This window comes from Lycorma delicatula, chromosome 11 (assembly GCF_047948215.1).
Source record: "Lycorma delicatula isolate Av1 chromosome 11, ASM4794821v1, whole genome shotgun sequence".
NCBI lineage: Eukaryota > Metazoa > Arthropoda > Insecta > Hemiptera > Fulgoridae > Lycorma > Lycorma delicatula.
In genome coordinates this window covers 82,514,559-82,535,080 of record NC_134465.1, presented here as the reverse complement: position 1 = coordinate 82,535,080, position 20,522 = coordinate 82,514,559, and the positions used below count along the sequence as shown (strand labels likewise).

The following is a 20,522-nucleotide window of genomic DNA, read 5'->3' as shown; positions in this document are numbered from 1 at the left end:
ATAAAAAAAATAGCAAACACATTAATCACAAATTTAATTTTGAGAAAATTGATTTTATAAGTCAATTTAAAACAAATATGGGGGTTGTTCAGGAAGGTTTTGAAGATTTTTTTTAAACTTTCAACTTATTTCTCCTGCAAATTGACTCATTCCAACTTTCCAACTTTTTTTATATTTTCAGTATGATGTGATTTGTCCAACTCTGCGAAATAAGCAGTTCTCTCACCTTTGCATAATTAGAAATGAATCTTTGTCCAATGAGCCATTCCTTCAGATTTGGGAGTAGTAATTAATTGAAGCAAAGTCAGGTGAATACAGCACATGCTTCCACATGTCATTGTCAAAGTGTAAATTATCATTGAGTTTTGCAACTACTATCAGAGATATGTGTACCCACACATTATTGTGGTAAAAGAACAGTAACTTTTTGGCCAATGTGGCAGTACATATCAATCAGTCTAGTAAGACATCAGAACTGTAATGATCCTCGTACTTGAAAGTTCATGTATTACTAAAGAATAAACCAAAACATGGTAAAAAAATGCAATGAAGTCAAATTAAAAAATCAACATTAAGTGCTTACATAAAGTTTCACTCATATAACTACTCCACTAAATACACTCTGAAAGGGCGAGTAAAACTAACTTACTGCTTCATGTTTGATTTTATAATCTTCTAATTTAATTAGGTTGGTCCCTTCAGTCACAAAAGGATCTGTCACTTTTTCAAAATTATCACACCCATTACTGATCGGCTTATATATATATATAAAATATTGTCAAGTGAATTATTAATGCGAGACCTGACATTAGACACATCACTAATAAAAATGGCACTAGTCATTCTCAAGAATGAAAGAGAAGAAGAGGTTTTGCAATATTTTCTTCATGCAACAAATATACACAAGTGTTACATAAACATGATATTACCACTGAAATAAAGGTGATAGTCAGCCACACACAAGCAGCTCAATTATTTATACCACAGAAATTTATGTACAATGGAGATCAAAACTATCAGAGAACATTACCATGACTATGCCTAGACGTACTTTAGTTGCTTCACATGAAACCAAAATCAAACTTTAAAAAAAAAACTAGGGAAGAAAGTTTAAAGCAACCGACTAATGGTCTTTTAAACAGAAAATTATAAATTATATATGACTCCATTCACTAAAAACATTAAAAAGCTGGAGCTACAATTTTAATACATTTTTTTAAAACTTTACAGTCCAGTACACTCTTCTTCAATTCTGAGAAGCCCCTTATTGAACAAAATGTTGAAATTCATCAAAGTCACTCCCAAAAATTGTAGGCTCTCTGTAGGAGATGATTCTGTCATACTCTGAGAATGACATTTCCTGTCGTATATTCCCGATACAGAATAAAAATTGCACCTAAAAGATGTATTGTTTGTTATGCAAACAACATAAGAAAGGAATCACAATATAACTGTTGGGAATGTGATGTTGGTATTTGTCCTGCCCCTTGTTTTAGAAATTTCCACACTAAGAAGGAAAACATTTTCATATTTCAAAAACATTAAAATTCATTTAAAAAAAAAAAATGTATGACTAGTATTAAACTGAAATATAGTAATGACTCTGGGAACTGGCAAACATGAATATAAGTTATTATTCTGTGATCTTGAACTCTGAATGGCTAAATTCATAAATATTTATGAACTACTTCCATAGAAAATAATTTAATCGTTTTCACAGTAAGATTAGAAATATATACATAGAAGATTCACAACATGTAAACTTATTTCACCATGGCTCAATGAGATAATGATATGTATCAGACGACACTTTGTTTAGTTTAGTAGAGACTCAGAAGATCCATTCCTGGTTAATTAAACCCCAACCACCAGAGTACACAGGTATTCACTGCTAAGTTTTTAAATCTGTATAAAAGCAACTGACTTTTACTAGGATTTAAACCTGAGAACTTTCGACTTTGAAAATCAGCTGTTAAAACAACTTTTTTGTGATGAGTTAAACACTAGATCAGCCTGGTGGGCTAAATATATATATTATTATTATCTTTTATGACCGCATAGGATCATTTTAGTCAGTCTGTTATGCATGTCTCTTTGATGGGACTGTTTGGGCCTTGTGGTCCTCCCATTACTTTTTTATACATTTTGATTTTTGTGCCCTTTCTAGTGTTGCAATGTTTGTGTTGTGAGGTTTTATCTTATGAGTGTTTTTGTTCGTGATTTTCTCATTTAATTTTATCGTACCTGTGGCGTCTACTGATGTAATGCCAATTTCCTTCAGATCCTATCTTATTTCTCCGAATCATCTGCATCCTGCCTTTGTATTTTCCGAGTCGAGATTGTACTGCATTAGCAGTTTCCGAAGTCTTGAATACTGCATCCTCATGATTATGTCGAAAGAATCCTAATCTCTTATGCATATCAGTAATGGGTTCTAACTCTTTGTACATGATTTTGTTTGGCATACTCCACCACTGCCCATCTTTCTGATACATTTTATCCACAATGCAAGTTCTTCCAATTTTTTCTTTCCATCTTCTGGAACATGTCTGTCTTTGATTGTTCGTTCAGGTGGAAGAGTGTTTGCTTGCTGAATAAGTGGTTTATGGTTTTATAACTGTGTTTTAGTGTCTTATTTTTGTATTTATTGATAGGCATTTTTATTATAAGTGTACCAGGTTAATTTTTGTGCTTCAGCTAGATTTTTCTTCTTATTCAGATAAAGGATTTTTTGTTTAGATTGTTTGTTACTATTTTTCCAAGGTATTTAAATTGGGTTACTAAATTTTGGGTCCAATTTTATTTGTAATGTTTTGAAGTACTAATATCCGTGATTTAGTTTCATCAATGACATTTGCTACAAGTGGCAACTCGTCAGCAAAACTAGCACAGTTTGTTTCAATTTTTCCACTCATTTTAACTTTTGGGAGACACCTTTTTGAGAGCTTGAGCCATTCCCTAATTACAATTTCTAAAATACAGTTGAACAGTAGTCGTAAGAACTCATTGCCTTGGCGCAATCCTGTTTTGATCTCAAAAGGTTCTGAGAGCTCACCTTTGAATATTACCTTTGACACTGTTTGTAAGGGTCAGTTTTATCATGTTTATAATTTGATAAGTAGTTCAAGGCGTCTTAGAATTTTTAGTAGGGATGCAGTCATAAGCTTTCCTGAAATCTACAAACGTTATGACCACATCCTCTTGTAATCCATTATTAGCTTGAAACTCAAGATTTGGTCTGGGCAGCTCCTCCAGGCTCTTAAACCTTCCTTGTATTCTCCTGGTTATTTCGAGTTGTGGTTTGCTCCTGTTGAGGATGATTCTTGAAAGAATTTTGTATGTTGTGTCTAGGAGTGAGACCCCCCAGTTAATTGTTAGGGTCTGTTTTGCCCCCATTTTTGTGTAGTCAATGGATGAGGGCTATCGTCCACTGTTCTGGTAGTTCTTCTTTGATCTCGATGTTGACAAACTGATGATGAAGGACAATTTTTGCTGATCTTCATGCATATTTTCAGATCTTTCGAAAAGTCTGATCTTCTCCTGCTCCTTTGTAATTCTTCATCTCACCCAGTGGTTGGTAGATTACTTTTATTGTGGGAGGGTTGATGTTTTCTGGTAGTGTTGGTGTTAAAGTTTAAGAATTTTGTTGGTTCTTCGCAATTTAGGATATCATTAATATATTTAACAAGGATTTCCACATTGTTTATATTTCTGTTAGCCAGTTTCTTATATTGACTTGAGTGTTTCTTAATGATGTAGTCTCTTTATTCTCCTTAGGGGTCAGGTGGTTTCTTTTCTTTGTTTTACTAGATTTGGGAAGGATATTTCTAATTTTTGGGATTAATAGCAATAGTCGATTTTTTTCCACTGTTCTGATACATTTGCTATTCCAACATTGATGTTTTTGTACGGGATTTTATTGGGGCTAATTCTTCTGCGATTTGTTTATTGTTGTTGACTGGATCTTTGATTTATCTGTGATTGTTATTTTTTTGGTTGCTTTTTGGTAATTTTCATTCTTGATCAGTCGGGCAGGATCCTCTTTTCTTCTAGTTTTAGGACTTGATTTTGTTGTTTTCTTTGTGAAGCAAATTTTATTTTGACTAAATAGTGATTGGATGCAGTGTCTATGCCTCGGATGACTTTTACACTGTAGATCTCCATGTGGTGCTGTTTATCCATAAAGACTGTCGAGTTACCATTCTCCTATAGTGTAATCAAGGTGTTTTTAGATTTCATCTTGAAATATGTGGATTTCAATATTAGGTTGTTGTTTCTGCAGAGATCAATGAATCTCTGTCCATTTTTGTTTGTTTTTTTTGGGCGGGCCATTTTCCGATGTTGTCGTGGTCTTCTTTCTCTGTCTAGTTGGGCATTGAGTTTCCAATTAATTTTTTAACATGGATTTCAGTTATGTTATTTATAGTAAGGTCGAGTAGATTCCAGAACGTTACTGTTTCTTTATAGTCTTTTGGAGAATTATTTTTATTATTAGTGGATGCATCTACTTATTAATGTAGATTTTATTAGATGCATTTGGTGTGAGTGTTCAGATTCTGACTGTTCTTAGATTCTGAGTGTTTGAGTCTGAATAAAAAGCCAGTTCAAAACTGTGGGACTTTTTCATCACTCTCTTTCCAGGTATACCTCTGCAGAGTCTATATCCATGAGATTCCATGGCATCCTGGTCAGTGTTTCTTATTTCCTGCAGACCCATGATGAGAATTTTGTATCGGTCCATTCGGCCAGTTATTATTTTTAGTTTACCAGTCTGCTGCAGCAAGTTTACTTTGTGTGTGGAAATGTAGATGGTTTGATTTTGGACTTTGTATTTTTCTTATTTGTGTGTGTAGTGTTAGGGCATTCCAATGCTTCCAGTTGCATGTTATCTTCTAAGTGGCAGCCCACCATATCCAAATGCTGCCTTTTCTAAACTCTGGTGTTGCTTGGTTCAGCAGGTGGTGTATTTCTTAAAAAAGATCATTCAGTGACGCCTCTCAAGGGGACACCTGTCAAACTAGGTTCCGAGTTACATCTCTAAATGCGATCTAGTGAGGTGTGATTTGATGATAAATGAAGCTATGAAGTTTTTTTAGATTCAGTTCACCAGACAAATTTCTCCTATTTGTTTGGGATACTTCCAAGCATAACCCATGAAGGCTCAATCTGACTTTTGTTAAAAGATGTTATTTTGGAGAAAAGTTAAAAAGTCTGATCCTAAATGTTACACCCGTATATATATATATACAATAGCCTTCGCAATTCACAGAATTAGAGAAACACTCACCTTTAATCTTTTACTTCATCATAATGCTATTGGGCCTAAGCCCATCCTCAGTGATATCTTTTATAAATTCTTAACCTGTTTATAATTACACAATAACTATTAGCTTTTTACATTTTGTAATCTTTTTGCAATTGTTGGATTTAATTTTATAAATACCAATACAATAAAACAAAAATTCCCGTTATTTCAATTGAGAAATAAAATGAATATATAAATGAAATGGTTTTAAAAAAAATTAATGACCCAACAATAAAGTTTTAAAAATTAAAAAAAGATTCCATAGTTAAATACAAAGAAATATATAATAATAATAATAATAAATTAAAATATCATGTCAGATTATCCACGTATACCTTGTACCCCAAAACTTACAGGTTTCCCAAAATTACACAAGGAAGGTATAACAACAAGGCCATTAATTAATTTCAAAACAGCCCCAGGTTATATTATTACTAAAATTATTGATATAGCAATTAGATCAAAGATAAATTTAGAATACAAATAAAATATAAAAAACAGGTATGAATTAATAAATTAAATAAGTTAAAAATTATTAAAACTATAATTACTAGCTTAGATATAACCAATATGTACCCAGATTAACCCATTGATTACACAATCTCAATAGAAAATAAATTAATAAAAGCAGGTGAAGACTAAAATTTATAAATATTTAACAATTAGAAACATGTCAGCAGAATTATTTTGAATTTATTGGAACCTGTTACATATGAGAAAATATTTTACCCATGGGATTTCCCTTATCTGCTTTAATGTCAAAAATATATTGCAGGAATTTGATAATAGAACAGTATATGGCATAAATCACGTATATTAAATTTTATTGTGGGTCAGATTCGTGGATGATAATTTAGTTATATATGAACCGGTTATAGATAATGATGAAGTAATTTTAAATAAATTCAGTTCAGATCATAAAACTTTATATTTTACATATGAAATGGAACATAACAGAAAATTAAATTATTTAGATGTAAATATTAAAATAAAAACAATCAAATAATAACTGAATTATATAAAAAACCTACCTGAAATGAAATTATTATAAATAGGAATTCTAATCATATTTGGTCCCAGAAGGTTAATATTTTTAAGTACATGATAAACAGAGCAATAAAATACATAAACGACAAATGGGAATTTTGTAATTTTAGTATAAAGAATATAGCTATAAAAAATGGATATCATACGTCATTGATTGATATTAAAAATATAATCAAGAATTTTTCAGTAATACAAATATTACTATATTATTACCCATAAAAATATGTAAAATAATCTTATACAAATAAAATTATAGAAAACTAAATTCATGCGTATACAAATAAAAAATACAAACCTGATAATCATATAATAAAACATTAAAAACATACAAAATCCTGTCGAGAATCATATACAACCAACATGAACTAGAACTTAGGGAATACCAAGGGGGATTTAGGCCATGGAGAGGTTGCCCGGAGCAAATAATATCCCTAAAACTTATGATGGACTTATTTAAAAGACGGAAAAAACAACTAATAATCACCTTTGTTGACTTTAAAAGGGCCTATGATTGTATACACCGACCAACCATGCTGAATATTCTGAGAAACCTGGGCCTTCACCCTAAACTCTTAAACATGATAAAATTAACTTTAACCGATACCCAGACCAGAGTGAAATTCAGAGGTGAACTCTCTCAACCCTTCTACATAAAAACTGGATTGAGGCAAGGAGACGGCCTCTCACCACTCCTTTTTAACTGCGCCCTCGAATTTGTCATGAGAAAATGGTATGAAATAAATCCCAAAAATATAAAAATGGGTACTAAGAAAAACTCCATTGCACTAAATCGCCTAGGATTTGCAGATGACCTCGCTCTTTTAGCAAATAATATTCAAGAAGCCAAAACACAAATCATGAGCCTTCAAAACCTAGCACAAAAGATAGGGCTTCATATCTCTTTCGAAAAAACTGAACTAACGGCCATAGATCCTCTGGTAATAGAGCACATTACGGTAAACAATCAGAAAATTAAAATAGTAAAACAATTTAAATATCATGGGGAAATAATAATTTATAATTTAAATGAAAAAGTGACATGGCAAAACTGGACAAATAAAATGATTAAATCCCAAAAATTAACTCGGTCAACATATAACAAAAAATGCCTTTCTGCTAAAACAAAACTTAAACATTATAAAACTGTAGTACAGCCAGAAGTCACCTACGGAAGCGAGACCCTTTTCAAAATCACTCAGAAAAACCGAATTGAAAAAAATCTGAAAATAGAGAGGAGAATTGTCGGAACGTGTATCAATAAAAAACACCAAAAAGACGGCCGATGGTGGATTGTGCCAAATGAGGTGGTGTATCGAGAAATAGAGACTGTTACTGATACTATGCGGAAAAAAGAATCTCTTTCTTTGGTCATCTCATAAGGACACAAGGAAACAAGACTGTCAAGAAATATCATTGAAAAGCTCTGGTTCCAAAAGCTAGAAGTAGGATGGATCAAAGAAATTACAGAAGATATGAAAGAATTGGGAATATCCCTGACTGACCTACAGAATAAAACTGGAAAAATTACAAAGCTAAATAAAAATTAATAAAAAATCTTTAAAAACATTTCGAATATATTTAGAAGTTTAAAAATTGTTTTATTAATTTTTATTTAAAACAAACAATTTTTACACAATGTAAAAAGCTAATAGTTATTATATAAATTGTGAACAGTTAAAGAATTTATAAAAGTTATCACTGAGAATGAGCTTAGGCCTGAAGGCATTTTGAAGTAAGAAATTAGAGGCAAGAGTGTTTCTCTAATTCCGTGCTTTGCAGAGGCTGAAACAATGTTCTATCGTACATATAGACATTTATGTAGAGAGAAAAAAAAATGGACTATAAAAAGTTTAACCTGCTAAATAAATAATATATACGAGTTCACAAATGAACTGCATGGAATCCAAAATTTACATGCAAGGCCATAATAATGAAAAACAATACAGTAGGATGCCGATTTTCAAGATGTCTGACAAACTGGACTGCTTAAATCCAAATCAAGAAATTAAAGAAAAAATAATACATTATTTGAAAAATAAATCTTATTTTATTTGTTTATTTTTCTGAATTTTTCAATTGACCTTTTTGCAATTCATTTAGCAAAAACATATATGTATTTTAGCCTTTGTAATACTTATTAAAGTAAATTTTTACCCAATTATCCAGATCTGGCCTTGTAAAGGTTCATCTGGACAATTGGTGTTTTCACTGTATGCAGAATCTAATATCCTTACTTACCACTTCATTTTTAACTTCTAAATTTTCTGATTTATACAAATTGGTGTCTTCAATTGCTAAATGATCTTTTTTGATATCAAGTAGTTCCTCTTTCAGCTGTAGTAAATCTACTTGCTGTAATAAAAAACAAAAAAATGAATGCTACAAAGAAAAGATTTTTACAATTTTTTTGTATAATTTATTAAGTAAAAATAAATTGCTTCTGTAATTTGCTTAGCACACATATTCAGGACAGCCACAGTTAAATTATTACTATTATTATTAGGTGACTTTAATATGCCAGATTTTGCAAAATATTATCAAAAAATGTTTCAACTCTTCATATAGATTTTTCTACAAATTTTACAATAAAACCTTTTACAATCAAATAATCTGTTAAAACTCTTGTGGTAATTCTCATGAGTTTGTTTTTTCTAATCTTACTGACATTATGTTAATAATGCTTACAGTAAAACGTTTTATCATGGTAAATATCATTTACCTTACAGGTAACGTTGCCTAAGATTTTGAACTAAATTTTATAGCTAAACAATTCTTACCAGACATTTTTATAACATTCAACATTTACTAAATAGGAGTTTGACTGTAAATGATATTTATTTATTATATTGCCACATAATATTGAAGTTTAAGAGTGAAACAAGGAAACTGAATTTAGTAGCAAATGAAAAATGCAATACCTGACTCGGATTTGATATTTATCACCAATATAGAAATTTTTTTTAGAACTGCAACTACATATTAACAATATTGTTGATAATCAAGTACCAAAAATATTTATATATAATGTAATTTTTGAAGCAGAAATTACACAATTATTAATGAGAAAAACTTCCATTTAAAATTCCATATTAAATTTTGAACAATTTCTTTCTGTTTAACAATAATGACCTTCCCTTGGGGACTGCATATGAGGCTAGAGTGGTGAGTTATACAAACACCTCATGGGAGGCTAGCCCAATCATTACTATGAACTTGTAACAAACAGGGTGCCCCTGGGGCACTTTTTTGGAGGTGCAATGTGGCGCTCTTATATCAGAAAACAATCATCCGATTTTGAAAATTCAAACTGGGAATATATATATATATATATATATATAGTTTGTCTGTTTGCTCATGCATCATGTGAGACGAATCTGACTGACTGATTACTTTCAAATTTCAGAATACATATGTGTTACCGCAGGGAAGGTTTTAAGCCATTAACCGAGGTCCTAGTTTCTTTGAACATTAAGATATTAAAAATATTCATTATTTCTTCACTCCCAAGATGGGTGAAGTTATGAATTAAAGAAATTCATTTAGGAAAAGATAGATTTATTCTTTTACTTCATTACTGAATATTTCTGCCGCCATTGCAAAGAAATAAGTTATGAATTTTCCGTCGTCAAAGGCATGTGTACATTGGTTACCATAGTTCTAATTACCTGTATTTAAAAATTTAGTTTCTTTTTCAGGTTTCTGACCAATCTCATCATGTATGTTACAATAACCAACAATTATAAATACTTACATGATCTGGATAAAATTCCTCCTCTTCTTCTGCCTTTACAGTGTGTACATCATTAATTTTAAGATTAATCTGAGGTGGAATGTCATCAGTTAATGAGATCTCAGATTTCTATAAAAATAAGATGAAAAAAACCTTACAAAAATGTTGAAATTAATTAATATTCAATAAAATATCTTTTTTTATTCTGACAAACTTAATTATACCATAGTAAATTTGTCTATTATCAAGATATACTGTCACCATAAAATAGATTAATAGAAAAACAAATTAGAAGATAAAAATAAATGCGATCAAAGTCTATATTAACTGTTTATATAAAACACATGAAATAATGTTACGGTAAATACTTAAAAATAAAAAATCACAAAAAGATAATCCACAATCCAGAGAGCGCTATAGAAAACTATTTTGAGCATATATTTAAATACTTTTTGATCAGAATGCAGATAAAAAGTGTTTTTTTTTATAATTATTAATTATTTACTAAATTATAAAAGTAAACCCTATAAAATTTCTTATAATGATATTTTATTAGCTGTCAATAACACACAGGAAATTTTCGCAATTGAAGATTTAAAATGACTAGAGGAGATTATTGAAGTCGAAAATCTCTGAAAAAGAAGCCATTAGGTCCATACACAGTAAAGTGGCTAATCTATCAATTAACTAAACACTTGCAGCAGAAAATTAATACCACTGAATGCTAAAATAAGGCACAACTGAACAGTCATTTGATCAGAAGCACTATGTCTGACTGAACATCTGACATTTGACAACTTCTAATAGACAAATGAATGAACAATATTAAAAAAAAGGCCTTTCAGCCCACCAAAGACAGAAAAGAAGACACAATAATGAACACGGAGAAAATATTAGATTTAATCAGAAAAAGAAAAATCACCTTTTATGGTCAACAATAACAGAAAAATACATCAAAGAATATTTACTATGACAATTGCAAAATATTTCAGGTTTCCAGGGGAAAAAACTGTAGAAGAAATATTTCTTACCTGGACAGAAGAAAAAAGTAAAATACTTAAAAATAATGAAGGATATATGAAAGAAAAAGTAACTGAAAAAGGGAAATAACAGGAACATAAAAGCAATTAGATTAGACAAGCGAGATTAAAACTACAATTCAACCAAACATAAATCATGTAAAATTATGACACCAAATACTGACAATTAATAGCAAGTTATTTAACCCCCTTCATAGTTTTTGATGAAATAACTCATCAAATAACTACCCTGATAAAAATTTCCTTGACGAAATAATTTGTCGTCCACTTTTTTGCTGAAAAGTGCCACTGATGAAATAATTCATCATTATGAATTGACCCATTTTATTGTATTTGTTGATGGGTTACTGTAACAGACGTGAGTCAAGTTCCATTTTTACTCTAATTTATTACTGAAGCGGTAGTATCATATTGTTTCTCTATTCTATATGTCCTAACAAAGTATATTCATTATTCGGGTTATTTTTTGCAAATAAATTAGTTGACATTCTTTATGTCAAGCAGACTAATCTTTATGTCAAAGATTTCATTAAAAAAAAAATAACTACCAAACCAGTTTTTGAGGTTTCACCTGTGGAAACAGACTGATAATTATGAGATGCTTTTGTTTGTGGCTGTATATATGCTATCAGGAATTACCTGAAAGCCACAAACTGAAAGTTATTACACAAACAACCTCCTTTTTACAACTCTTGGATTTGGAAATGTTTTAGCCCAAAGAATCAAACTTTTATTGTGTTTCCTCAATTTTACTGATGATGATAATAATACTAATAAATCTCCAAAAAATAAAATCTATTATTGACTATCTTGTTAAAAGATTCAGAGATGTATATACACCAGAAAAAATTTTAGCAGATGATGAAAGTTTACTGGAAAGGTAGGCTAAATTTCATTCACTCTTTTCAACCTTTTTTAAATTACCCCTTTCAATTATCCAGATTTGGCCTTGAAATGTCCATCTGGATAATTGGTGTGCCACTGTATATAAAATCTAACACTTACCACTTCATTTTCAACTTTTAAATTTTCTGGTTTAACTAAGTTAAACTCCTCAATTGTTAGAGATGTGTTTTGATTATTCATAATTTTAAGCAGTTCCTCCTCTTTCAATTGTACTGAATCTATTTTCTGTAATAAAAAACAATAAATAAATGCTACAAATTAAATATGTTTATGATTTATTGTATCTGTTTATCGGAGTATCTGAGAAGAAAAGATTAGAAGCTTTTGAAATGTGGTGCTATAGGAGAATGTTAAAAATCAGATGGGTGGATAAAGTGACAAATGAAGAGGTATTGCGGCAAATAGATGAAGAAAGAAGCATTTGGAAAAATATAGTTAAAAGAAGAGACAGACTTATAGGCCACATACTAAGGCATCCTGGAATAGTCACTTTAATATTGGAAGTACAGGTAGAAGGAAAAAATTGTGTAGGCAGGCCACATTTGGAGTATGTAAAACAAATTGTTGGGGATGTAGGATGTAGAGGGTATACTGAAATGAAACGACTAGCACTAGATAGGGAATCTTGGAGAGCTGCATCAAACCAGTCAAATGACTGAAGACAAAAAAAAAAAAAAAGAGGGAAAAATAATGTTGACAACTAAATTCATATTAGACTGTGTAGAATTAATATGGAAAGGAAAGAAAGCAATGGTTCTAAATGTTGTCAAAGGATTATTAAATATATATGTATACTTTTTATTCCCTTAATGTGTATGTTGCAATTTGTTCAAGTAGTTAACAATAAAACTACCCTACCATGGGCCAATTAGATGAGAATGATATGTAAACAATGTGTAATCTTGTACACTCAAATCTCTGCTACAGAGGAATTATTTTTTATCAGTGTTTATTTTACTGGAGGTTTTTAACTGAATTATTGCAATTCATTCAGGAAACACACACGTGCGCACACACATACACATTAAGGAATTTATTAATCTCAATTATAAAAGTAAATTTCTACACATAGAAACTTTTTTTTGTTTTTCCACCATATTTATTTTTTGTTACATTGTACAAATTTACATATATTCCAAATATCTTTCTGGGTCAATCCATTTAATGTGACCCAAGGGTTGACACTAATTCAAAAAAAATTCAAACTCACCCACTTTTTTTCCACATGTCTCAGGACCTTAAAAAAAAAGTCCTTTTTTTTTATTTAAGCAGTTTACCTGTGGCGGCCATTTTTGTTATGGTACACACATCTATTTTTGTGATTGTAAGGGTTTATGAAAACAATCGTAACTAAAAAACTGTTAGTCCGGAAAGAATGAACCAAAAAGCAATATATTCATATTTTTTCAAGGTGAAAGAATGGACTAGCGGTTATTTACCTATCTCTCTTCTTTCTACGAGAAAATTAGCGATAAATTTGATCTTGAAAAACAGTGAAATTTTACTTTTGGTAATTTATTTTGATGAGGCGAGGATGCCAAACACAGTTTGAATTATTTTTTTACATGTAGGTATTGTTAGTAGTTTTACCACAAATAATATCAATAGTGATATAATACTTAACCCTACATTTTTGAAAACTAATCTTTTTACATGATTTAAGTTTTGGCTTCAAATAATTTTGACGGGCTGGTAATAAAAATTTCAAATTTGCACCGCTTGCAGTGTTTTTATAGATGTTTATGGAAAATAAAATAGTTTCTTGTGTACTGTACTAATAAAAAACTTATAACCTCTCAAAAATCATGAAAAACTTGCTACAAGCAATACAATTTTGACTTAATAAAAGGGATTTCTTGGCGATTTAATATTTTTATACTTAATACTACAGTTGAAATAGACTTGTTTGAACCATTCAATTGCAGTGCTCATCTTATAACAGGCGCTTGAATTCATTTCGTCATCAGGAAAATTCATGATGCAACATACTCATTTATGCTTGTTGCATCATTTAGCTTCGCAGTTACAGACTGGTGTGTCTGACATTAGTCAGTGACCTGTTCAGGTCTTTACCAAGTGTCGTAAATTTCATTCTGTTTTATAAAGTGTTTATTAAATAAATAAGTTTTCATTATTATATTAGCAAATTTTTAAATTATTTTTCAAGTAAAACAATGGAAGAACAATGTCCCATAGGAATTTATGTGAATGAAGAGTGTCAAAAAATTGTACTGGTACAGTGCCAAAAGAACTCATTAAAATTTGTGAATTTTCTGATGAAAACAAATAACTTATTTTTTTACGTGTTAATTCAGATGTCACTAGTGTTTGTAAATATCATGAGAATGTTTTTGTCAACATTCAATCACCTGCATTGACAGTTCTGTTGCAACCCTTTGAGAACTCATAAAAAAACCAGTTAAGAAAACCTTGACAAATAACATTAGAGCAAGCTCTAAAAGAACACATTTTTCCAAATTTAAATTTAGTAAAAGTCTTTTTCTGTTAACTGCTTCAAAAGTAATTTTTCTCAGCAGAACAAATAGATCTTTGTTCTGCTGAATAGATCAACAAATAGATCTTTGAATGTAAAAACCAAGAGCAATATATTGCCCCACATCACAAAATTGAACGATTGGATGTTGGTTGTAGCATTTTGGGTGTATCACTTCCATAAAAATTAATTAAAAATTAAGGTATTAGAAGCTACAATAAATATGTTCTTGTGTCAGAAAGCATTGTAAGATGTTACTTTACTTCAGACTAAGCTGTCCACATTAGAGATTTTTATTGCTAACCCCATGAAAGTTATTTAAAGCCAAAATTTTAATTTTTTGTAAAAAAATTAGTTTTCAAAAAATCATAAAAATTTAGGGGTATGTATATAACCATTAATATTATTTATGGTAAAACTACTAACATATACCTACATATAAAAATAATAATTCAAACTGTGCATGCCATCACTGCCTCTTGAAAAAAATGACCAAAAGTGAAATTTCTGTATTTTTCATGTTCAACTTAATTTTCTCACAGAAAGACGAGAGATATGTAAATAAACCACTGAAACAATCTTATACCTTGAGAAAATATGAATAAATTGTTTTTGTTTTATCCTTTCAGGACTAATGGTTTTCTTTAGTTATGAATCTTTTTGTAAGCCCTTACAATCACAAAAAAAAGTGTGCGCATTGTAACAAAAATGGCCACCACAGGTAAAATGCTTAAATAAAACCGTTAGAAATTAGTTATTAAGACTGTATAAACTAAATAACTTTCACTGTGAAGGAATATACAAAATACTCCTGATTTACTAAAAAAAATTTAAAAGAATACTTTTAAGATCCTGAGACATGTGGAACCAAGTGGGTAAGTTTCAATTTTTTTTTTTTTGAATTGGTCAAACCATCCTTGGCTCACATCAAATGGATTGACCCATCCCTCATTTTGAAATACATGATGGTAACTAAAATTGGCTGAATCCATTTAGTTAAAAAATAACTGCAGTTTCCAATAACACCTTCATTTATTGTGTGATTTGTTTTAACAGATATACAACAGTTTAAACGCAAGTAGCATCTTTCATGGCGACTACTACAGTAATATTGTTGAATGGCATGTACCAAAACTACTTATAAAAAAAAAATTAATTTTCGAAGCAGTTCTCTAGTGAAATTATTATCGCAATTATTATTAACAAAAAATTCCATAAGCTTCAAAAACGTAATCTATTTATTATTAAGAATTATTTAAAAAGAAATTGTATGCAATACTCTTTGTCAAAGATTTTTTTTTAAATTTGCTAATAAAAATGACAACAGCAGATCTTATCCATCTTGTACGCTTTTTGAAGTGAGTATGCTAATAAGGGCGCCAATATTATATAACCTTTTCGCTTAAAAATGTGAAAGTGTCTATATTAACGATTTTTCCTTAACTAAAATTACATTTAACTGTAACGATTCCTGCATTATTTTAACTGAGAATGATACTGAAAAGGCCATTTGAGTTAATGATAACTCTTTCATAGGCCCAGAATATAATCATCCTCTTTTAGTAGTGAAGAAACGCTCTGTGTTTTTTGTACAGTTTTTAACTAAGCTCTTCAATCATTCTTTCATATCTTGATGCATTTTATACTGATTTTCGTTGTGCCATTGGTGTAGTTAATATCAAATTACTTATTAAAAAACTTGCTGCGTGTGGATTTTATAATAAATTGTTGTCTTGGATATATCCATTTTGTACAAACAGAATTCCTTATGTTAAAATTGATAATTTTATCTCTAAGCCTATTTATGTTAGATATGGATTAAGACAAGGCATGCATTTGGGTTCTCAAATTTTCCTTGTATTTATAAATTACTGTTTATTCATATGCTATTCGCATTTTTTAATTTTTTGCAGATGATATATGAAATTGTTTAAGCCGATTACAAATCTAGTTGATATTCAATTACTTCCGATCAACTTGAACTGTGAGCAAAAATAGTATTTCTGCTAACTTTAAAAAAATTAATTTCATATTCAATTTGGATGGTTTGAAAATGTTGATATAATTGTGCAGCTGAATAATATAAAATAATACTGCAATACAAAAGGTCTCTTCTATTAAAGACTTAGCTGTATGTTTTGATAGCAAGTTATCCTTCAATGAATAAACTGGTAATACTGTAAGTCACTAAAAATGATAAATTTTATTAAGAGATTCTCTACAAATTTTAATTAAAATTTTAGGTCATGCATTTATGAAGTACTAAATTAAAATTAATAAACTCTGTTGTATGGTGACCTTTTGCTGACTTGCAATTAAAATTACCTGAAATACCACATAGAATTTTTTTTACATGTGCTGCATATAAAATCAGTGATTCTATGCCAATTCTATGATTCTATTACCAATCATAACTTTATTCATATCTTTAATTTGTTAAAAATACCAAGAATTGAGAGATTTCTGATCAGGACAGATTTAATATTTGCTACTAAAATTTTTAGTAATTATTTTGACTATCCTAATTTATTGCAGTTTTTTAACTTTCATATTAACTACATTGATTGGTATAATTTTCAACATTTTCATGGTTACATAGATTATCTATTACTATGTCACCTATACTATGTAAAGTACACTTAATACCTTATGAATGATAACTTATGAATGATAATTTTGTTATGTAATTATGTTGTTTTTTTAATATGATTTTGTATTCATGGGTTTCATGCCTGTCTATATCAATTAAATAAATAAATACAATTTAAAATTTAACATACTTACCAAATAGCAATTGTACAGTCTTTGTTTTAGGGTAAAAATAGAAAATTAGGCCACAACAGCAAAGACAATTGCAAAATTCCAGCAAGTACTTTAAAAGATCATTAAACTACCAAGAAGCCAAGGTCACAATTCAATTCAAAATCTAGCAACTTGAACTGAAAAATCCAAACAAAATAATTAAATCAAAATATGCAAAATCAGCCAGAAATTAAATAACAAGGTAGCAAGGGTTAATTTTACTGCAGCAAATTACAGAAACAATCATGAAAACAACAGATGAAACAGAATGAAATAACGACAAAGGTATTTCCTTCTTACCTTTGACAAACAAAATCCTTTCAAAATATTACTGAATTAAATCAAACACTTAACAACATTAATAAATAGACTCTTCCAAACACCTCTCATAGACAGCTTTCTTATAATTCCTTAATGACTGTTCTTTATGTTTTATAGTGGCTTGAATGAGGTTATATTTGATATCGATTCATTTGTGATGGCACTATTAAAGAATTACTCTGATGATGAATTTTTAATTAAATTAAAAAAAATATTTTTTCTGCATCCTGATCACCTTGCTATTTCTTATTAATATATTTACCTAACATTATTTCATGTGTTTTATTTAAATAATAAGTTAAAAAAAAAATAAGACATCATGAAAACTAGAACTAAAGATCTCCCAGTTATAAGATTTGAACACTCACTATACCACTTGGTTCCTGTGACTAAAAATATACAAATAACTTACTTATTTAATAAAAATGTTTAATTAAGTTTACTACAAAACATCACGAGTTGGAAGCTGCCATTTTGAATTTAATGGAGGAATCCCCAACCAAAAACTATACAAAAAGGTAATAATAAATTCCATAACAAGCTGAACCACCAGCCCACACTCTTGTTATCTAAAAACTTTTTCTAATTTGTATGCCCCATTTTAGAATTATGTGTGTGTGTGTATATATATATATATATATAAGGCCAACCTTTGTAGACGCGTTAACCACTAGACCAGACCAGTGGGTTAAAATTAGAACAATTTACATGACTGGTTAAAGTTCACACCAATAATTGATCAACACAAAAAATTCAAACTTAAATTCTATTGATTTATATTTGAATAGCATAACATTACTTACTTATTCAGATAAACAAAGTAAACTCCAAGTACACAATAAAATTACAACGTCTACTACACCTCTTCCTAACAACGCTTTCCCACAAATTGATCAGTGATGCCAACACATGCAATTGTATACTTTAATACATACGACCTCTGGATATAATCTTGGAAAATATATATATATACATACGTATAATATTGCACAACATACTTGAAAATAATTTTTCATTCACGGAAAAGTTAAGTGGTTTAATGTAAAAATAAAAAATGTACTGAAATTTTCATAAAATTCTTAGAAGCGACTGTAATTTATTAAAATAAAAATAAAAATATTAAGCCAGCATTTAATAATAATAACAATGTTCTCATATACTTGTTAGGAGATGGTTATTGGGCCCAGATATCTTGAAACATGAACATCTTTGTACGCGCATCGCCGACAAAATACAGAATGCATCACCCTAAATCCGAAGTCAAATGTCTAAATATCTCTTAAAGAAAATGATAGAGGCCTCCTCGACCTAAAATCACTTTGTAACACACATTGCTTCAATGAAGTGATATTTTCTCTCCAGATCTGAAACATCATCATTCGACAAAGCAGTAGTTGCATCTGACAAGGGTTACTCCCCTCTAAATCTGAATGTTGACAATTTCTACACAGTATCATTACAACTAGACATAGGATCCAAGCATGGAAATCTGCATCACCACGATCTTACATTAAACACTGTTCATCAGGCGTTGGCGTTGAAATTAGGACTCGTAGATGACAGGGATGTCAGGGTGTCCTTGTTATGAATATAAGGCGAGGCCTGTGCTGGAAAATGAGCACTATAGACTGTGTTAGATCTCTCGGTAAATACTGATAAAATTATTGCTGCGAATAGGCCAGACGTGGTTCTCCACAACATTAAAGAAAAGACTGCTCTTCTCATTGATATCTGATCACAATATTATTAAGGCTGAGTAGATAAAATAACTAAGTACAACCCTCTGGCAATAGAGTATAAGGAAATTTGCAGACTGAACTCATTACCGTTGTGATAACAGCAACTTGATTGATTAATAAAAATTCGAAGAAGTGGATAGAAAAGGTTGGCCTGGATCCTATACTCAACATTTCAAAAGAAAATTGTAAATTTTTTCTTGTATAAAAAAAAGATTAAAAGTTTTGAAGAGCAACTTGTTTGTGTAATATTGCTTTAAATTTGAAAAATACTTATAGAACCTGATGAATTTAGATCTAAATTTACAAATGTCATTACAAATTATGCTGGGTTTTAAAATCCAGCTATCATGAGTGCTTCCAGACCATACGGCTTCGGTGCTGGATACTTTGTTGTCCACATTACAATGTTCTGGCAAATTCTATTAGTTTATATAATGAAATGTAATTATTTTTTTCTACAATCAACAGCACCAATTACATATGGAATTTTGAATCTAATACTCCACTTTCCTTTGGCTTTAGCAATTTCAGTTGCATTTCAGAAAAAAATTATCCATCAATTTTCCTTAAAAACTGCTTTTTCGAGAACATAATTGAATGCTTTTGTATCAGCTCTTCTGTATGAAATCCTTGCTAACACCATTCTGAAATCCTGGATATGATTAATGTCTGAGAAAAACTTCAGTTTTTTTTTGCATGCTTAAAGTAACTCTTCTAGTTTCATTTGTTTCAGGTAAAAAAAATATTGTCAAAAACTCAACAGATTCTTTCACAAACACAAATTTTCTTGTACTGATCACCACTGATTGTTCTTACAACACACACTGTTTTTACAGTACAAATGCTCATAAATGCAGCCATTTTATTAAACTGTAAATGTTTTTAGTATGGTTACTACTAACAATCAACGAGCTAGTAATAACTGATAAATTTAAGTAAATGAAACGTATTATTCCCCCAAATTTCAGTATTTACTTAGTAGTATCGGTAAATAGTATTTCAATAAATACTGATAAAATTAACTGAAGTAGTAATTGCTTTTTTATTCACAAATACTAAATAATTTACTAAAAATATAGCTAGTAATTACTGGTTTTTATTCCCTTTCCTCAATGTGATAATTAACATTTTCTGCTAT

General features: G+C 30.0%; 1 protein-coding gene across 1 annotated transcript in view; it reads right to left on the bottom strand.

Annotated features, from left to right (window-relative positions):
• Nucleotides 1–20,522, bottom strand: part of LOC142331985 (uncharacterized) — a 76,944-nt gene that overhangs the window by 18,073 nt on the left and 38,349 nt on the right. Inside the window, exons 7-10 of the mRNA XM_075378036.1 lie at nucleotides 16,617–16,699; nucleotides 12,128–12,253; nucleotides 10,104–10,211; nucleotides 8,591–8,704 (exon numbers count right to left, since the gene is read on the bottom strand). Of these exons, the coding sequence (XP_075234151.1) occupies nucleotides 8,591–8,704; nucleotides 10,104–10,211; nucleotides 12,128–12,253; nucleotides 16,617–16,699 (431 nt within the window). The remainder of the gene's footprint in view (nucleotides 1–8,590; nucleotides 8,705–10,103; nucleotides 10,212–12,127; nucleotides 12,254–16,616; nucleotides 16,700–20,522) is intronic.